This window comes from Phaethon lepturus, unplaced genomic scaffold, assembly GCF_000687285.1.
Source record: "Phaethon lepturus isolate BGI_N335 unplaced genomic scaffold, ASM68728v1 scaffold3563, whole genome shotgun sequence".
Classification (NCBI taxonomy): Eukaryota; Metazoa; Chordata; class Aves; order Phaethontiformes; family Phaethontidae; genus Phaethon; species Phaethon lepturus.
Window position 1 is genome coordinate 67,960 of NW_010529558.1, and position 6,216 is coordinate 74,175.

Here is a 6,216-nt window from a genome sequence, read left to right on the forward strand (position 1 = left end):
CAGTTTTCATAGTACCAAAGTCTATGATAAGAGCTCCAATATGTTTTCTAAGAAATACTCCCCCAAATTATGTAAATCTTATGTGCTGATGTGAATAACTCAGATTTTCTTTCCTGAATTTTGCTATCTAGCAACATTTTTGCATTGGTGTTTTACATGGCAAGAAAAGAAATATTTTTTTTTTCCTTAGATTGAAGCCTGCAATAAAGAAGCAGAAAAGATTGAGTCACTGATAAATTCAGACAGTCCAACATTAGCATCACACGTGCCACTGTCAGCTCTAATTGCATCTCAAGTACAAGTTTCATTTAGCATTTCTTCTCCTTCTGTTAAAGTGGTGCCTGTTCTGCACTCCCTGTTCATAAGCCTTTTACTCACCTTGTGAGCGTTAATATGTTATACACAATTGCTTAGAAAATATGCATGAGTATTGTGGTGTGTTATATTGTGAAGGACATTCAGAATTGTTGATCACTGAACCAGAAAACAAAAATTGTAGAAGATTTGATGAACTAGTATTTTTCAATGAAGAAGAACTAAAAGTATTTGGAATAATGTGAAAAGATTATTATTTTATTCATTACTTGTCAGATGAATGTTTCAGCACAATTAGATCATTTTCCATTGATCTTGGAAACATAAAAATACTCTGGAAGGTTCTGACATTATGGATTTATGATTTTTGCAAGAAGGGATCTTATAGGGTTTTTTTCAGCAATGAATGAAGTAGTGTTTTGAGTTTATTGAAGAATGTTATTTTTATATTATTCAGATGCATATCATTGACAACAAAAAGCATGCACCTATTTTAAACATCATTTTTGGAAGAAACAAATTGCTGCTACTTAATTACCTTACCAAAAAATTTAAGAGTTTATTCTCATGTAAATACGCTTTCATATTTTATTATGAAGAAAACTAACTAGCCCTGGGCCTATTTCAATAGATGTCTTTACTTGGACTAGTGAAGATTTGCTGGACATTGGGCTCAATGCTTGTAAAATGACAATCAAGCTCTATACTAGTACCTGACTTCAATGAAGAAAAATGTTCTTTTTATAGTTTTGTACATTTCAGAATCTCATATTGGATGCAAAATTATAAAAATCTCAGTATCTATATTTAAGTGCCATTTAAAATATTGCAGTATTTGCATGTTATCTAATTAAATTTATACTTTAAATGTTTATACAAACAGTATGTTTTATTACGTATTGTATTTTATGCACCTGACCTTAGTCTACATGAAGTATTTTATATCAGTATTATGATAGCCAACTTTTGAAGTACATACGGAAAAACTTTTTTTTGCCAAAATGCTGAACTTTGAAAGAAAGCACTGAAAACTTTTTGAACATGTATGTTGTTGTAGCATGTTTGTAGCAATTATTTTCTGCTAAAACTTTAAATGCAAAAGTATTAAAGCTTTTTATTTTAATAAAACACTTTGTCATGTCTCCTTGTATACAAATTAGTGCGATTTTGTAGAATTCTGCAATATAGCATGTGTTTTTCTTTCTCTCTCAAATCAACACTTAAAACTAACTGCAATTACATGCATTTGTGACTCATGCAGTTTGGTGGTTCCAAAAAAAGTACATTTCAAGGGGGTTTTGGGGTGTTTTTTTTACCAAATCTGTGTCACATGCGTGTAAGTTTATGCTATGTGAGTGTCAGACTCTATTCTATAGAAGAAGAATGGGGCTCTCTTGGGTAAGGTTACAGTCATCCTCAGTTTTGATTTGGAAGAGGCTTCTCTCAGCTACAGCTGGAAATCTGCATAAATGTTAAGGACAGAATTACTACCTTACTTGTACCTAAACTTTACGGCCCAAGCTCCTCTAAAGCAAACTGAGTGACTGGATGTGCAAGCCAACAGTGAGTTTCTTTGAAACATCCATCGGTTGCTTTTCTAAGCAGATCTCTCTTGTCTCTTAATGAGTGAAGAGCACTTTTATATTTTAAGTGCAGTTGTACTCTACACATAGTTTCTGAGTACTTTTGGTAGATGAGTACAAATGCAGATAATCTTTGGGAATGTTCCTGCCAAGTTAACTCCAGGAAAACTCATGCACATAATCATTGAAGTCTGGATACAAAAAAACTTGTTGAATATGTTGATAATTCATCTCTTTCTGAAATTTCTTCTGTGGATTCTTTCAAAACTTGGACAGAAGAGCATGATGAATGCATTTGAAAAGCTTTTTGAACTGAAATGGCTTAGATGATCTCTCCAGAAACTGCAAGCGATTCAGATGATTGTTTACTGAATTCCTTTTTTTCCCAAATCATTAGGAAGTGTCTCTTCAACGTGTAGCCTGTTAGCTTGCTTAGCATTTAGCTGAAGCAATCTGATGCCTACTAAAAAAAAAGGAATTATAAATGTCTTAAGAAAATATGCACACACATATATATGCCACAGTGGAAAAATTAGTTTAAAAAGCTTAATAGCATACCTTTTGTGGAACAGATTATATAATTTTTTTTTTTTTTGGCTGTGATGATTTTCTTCAATGAAAGATAATACCAAAAACATTGCCTCAATTTGTATGATGAATCTGGAAAAAGAATTTAAGCCCAGAGGTTTTTGAATTCACATGTGAGTGTCCAGTACTTGCTAGAAAAGAATGAAGATTTTGAGTGGTTATGTTAGATATGTACAGAACCAATGGGATTTTATACAATCCTAAATTCTTGAACATAAATCCAGCATCCAAAGTGTACAGGGCTTAGGTTCTTTTTGGTGGATGAACCAAAGTACTTAAGTGGTTTTCTGAAGACCTCAGACTACTTCAAAGGAATGAAGAAACTATTTACTTACGGTTTTGAACTCAAATGAACTAGGAGAAAAGATGGAAGAAACCAGGCGCAGTTTTACTTTGCAAGTTACGAAATTTGAACCTAATGGGGACAAATTTGATACAGGTTTCGGAGGAGTTTTCCATATAAGTGCTAATGATGTTCTGTCACCATCTGTGTGGAAATCTGGATTCGCTCAAGAAGGAACGGAGACAGCACAAGGGCACTTCAAAGCAGCGCAAGCCTGTTTGTTGCTTTTATAGCAGGACTCAGCTGAAACGTTTACAAAACATTATTTTCTTGTCTGCTGAAAAGCAGAGCTGATGCCAGTAATTGGCTCCGGAGAGAGGCTTTAGTTCTGTTTCAGTTTGTTTAGTTTGGCTCTTCCCGACAGGGCGGCAGCGAGGCGGGGATGCCAGCAGTGCCTGCTTGTACCTCCCTAGGAGCGGATCAGCCGCAGGGACACGTACCAGCGGAAATAGGAGCAAGGGATTTCTGGCTTACGCTTTCTTCTGCGATTTGAGTCCAGCAGAAGCTGGGATTTCGGAGAAGGTAATAGTCAGTTCTGTGAGAGGGCGTGAAATCGGCACTTAGAACCGCAGTGTCACTTTGTAGCCCCGCTCTTCTTTCATGCTCTAGTTTTACGCCACTTTACCCAGTGTCATAACTTGGAGATTTACATGTACGTATCTTGATTGGAAGGTAAAGTGTTATTTATACATCCTTACTGAGTTTTCAGATGCTTTTCCAGGTCTTCCTTTCAAACTTAAAGTATATTTCAAAACTATTCAACATGATCACTATTGCTGGGAAGCCCTGGGAGCATTTACATGAGCAAATATAAATACGTGAGCAATTCGTAAGACTGTGGACTAGATGTGTCATATTTGAAGTCCGGACTGCAAGGTGACCCTCTAATCAAATTAATCCCAAAAAGAAAAAAGTAACACTGGGGACAAAAGATTTGTCTGCCGCGGTTGTGCCAGACTTGACTGCAACTTCCTGCCCATTCTTTGAACTTGTGCCTTTATACAATGAGACCAGTAGCTCCAGCTGTTCCAGCATTCTGCCTTCCATGGAAATGCTTGTCCGCTGCTTGTTTCATGCTCTTTCTCCCACTCCTTTCTGGGCTACAAGCTTTTGCAGACGCCACTGCATGAGCCAAAGAGACTCTGAGCTTAAAAACAAACAAAAACTCTTTGAGGAAATATTTCCAAGCCCTACCGGGTTGGTTTGTCTCAAGTTATCACACTGCAGTAAAAAGGATACACTTTTAGCGTTAAGTAGTACATCAACTTTTGCTAATTAATACCACAAAGCTGAAGGTTTCAGTTATTATATTTGAAGCTGATCAATTCTATACAAATTCAATGCTATCAACATTTGCATTATTTGAGGCTGATTGTGTTATGACCAAGATAGATAGTATTTAAAGCAAAAGTGATTACTTTGAAAACTGAGGAAACGTCAATTGTCCAAAACCTCCCTTAATTTTAATGGGCTTTGTACATACACTACTAATGGAAAAAAGCGCATTTCATCTCAGTATGACAGATTTTTTTTTTTTACAGTGAGAACAATCAATTACTGCAATAAAATCCCCAGGGACCTGGTGGAGTCCTCACAACTGGTTTTCAAGATGTGACTGGACACAGTGCTAGATAAAGCACCAAAAGTTTGGACCCAAAGTTCTTCTGAGGTCCCTTTTAAACTGGGCTGTTCTGTGGTTCTGTGATTAAAGAAATACTTTCAGTTGCAATACATGGAAATTTTTGGCTTATTAAATAATTTTCAGATCTTATGAACACTGTTAGGATTCATTTATCACTGTTGTCAAAATGACATATAAAATAACTAGTATTTCCCACTTTAGACAGCCTTTTTCGTATGATATACTTTAAAGCCTTTAGAATAAATACTTCAATAAATAAAAACTTTACACTGATATGTTTTATTTAAATTATGAATGATTAAATAGAGCTCTGCAAGCATAAAATAGCAACAGTTTCTGTGGTGAAGTTCTTTATCTTCTAGCTGGACTCTCCAGTGCTATTAGGGGGAAGAAAAAAAACCCCAAACCTTCACATTAGTCCATTACTCTCAAAATACTGGTGACTTTTTAGAAATAGAATCACAGAATCATAGAATGGTTTGGGTTGGAAGGACCTTAAAGGTCATCTAGTTCCAACCCTCCCTGCAAAGAGCAGAGACATCTTCAACTAGAGCAGGTTGCTCAGAACCCCGTCCAGCCTGACCTGGAATGTTTCCAGGGATGGGGCATCTACCACCTCTCTGGGCAACCTGTGCCAGTGTCTCACCACCTTCATTGTACAAAATGTCTTCCTTATCTCTAGTCTAAATCTCCCCTCTTCTAGTTTAAAACCATCACCCCTTGTCCTAGCGCTACAGGCCCTGCTAGAAAGTCTGTCCCCATCTTTCTTAAAAGCCCCCTTTAAGTACTGGAAGGCTGCAATAAGGTCTCCCTGCAGCCTTCTCTTATCCAGGCTGAACAATCCCAACTCTCTCAGCCTGTCCTCACAGGAGAGGTGTTCCATCCCTCTGATCATTGTTGTGGCCCTCCTCTGGACCCGCTCCAACAGGTCCATGTCTTTCCTGTGCTGAGGGCTCCAAAGCTGGACACAGGACTCCAGGTGGGGTCTCACCAGAATGGAGTGGAGGGGCAGAGTCACCTCCCTCGACCTGCTGGCCACGCTGCTTTTGATGTAGCCCAGGATACGGTTGGCCTTCTGAGCTGCCAAGTGCACATTGCTGGCTCGTGTTGAGCTTCTCATCAACCAACACCCCCAAGTCCTTTTCCACAGAGCTGCTCTCAATCCATTCTCCACCCAGCCTGTATTTTTGCTTGGAATTGCCCCAACCCATGTGCAGGATCTTGCAATTGGCCTTGTTGAACTTCATGAGGTTCTCACAGGCCTATCTCTCAAGCCTGTCAAAGTCCCTCTTGATAGCACCCCTTCCCTCCAGCGTGTCAACTGCACCACACAGCTTGGTGTAATAGCCAAGCTTGCTGAGAGTGCACTCAATCCCACTGTAGATGTCACCGACAAAGATGTTAAACAAACAGCACCGGTCCCAATACCAACCCCTGAGGAATGCCACTTCTCAGTGGTCTTCACTTGGACATCGAGTCATTGACCGCAACTCTTTGAGTGTGACCATCCAGCCAATTCCTTATCCACCGAGTGGTCCATCCATCAAATCCATGTCACTCCAATTTAGAGACGAGTATGTCATGAGGGACCTGTTGGAGCAGGTCCAGAGGAGGGCCACAAAAATGGTCAGAAGAATGGAACAGCTTTCCTGTGAGGACAGGCTGACAGAGTTGGGGTTGTTCAGCCTGGAGAAGAGAAGTCTCCAGGGAGACCTTATTGCAGCCTTCCAGTACTTAAAGGGGGC

At 38.9% G+C, this 6,216-nt stretch overlaps 1 protein-coding gene across 1 annotated transcript in view; it reads left to right on the forward strand.

The window, feature by feature from the left end:
• The window catches only part of RECK (reversion-inducing-cysteine-rich protein with kazal motifs), a gene marked incomplete at its 5' end in the record, with an annotated part of 64,409 nt that extends 63,732 nt beyond the window's left edge, over positions 1–677 (forward strand). The window contains one exon of the mRNA XM_010283967.1: positions 191–677. Coding sequence (XP_010282269.1) covers positions 191–385 — 195 coding nt within the window. The remainder of the gene's footprint in view (positions 1–190) is intronic.
• Positions 678–6,216: the final 5,539 nt, after the last annotated feature.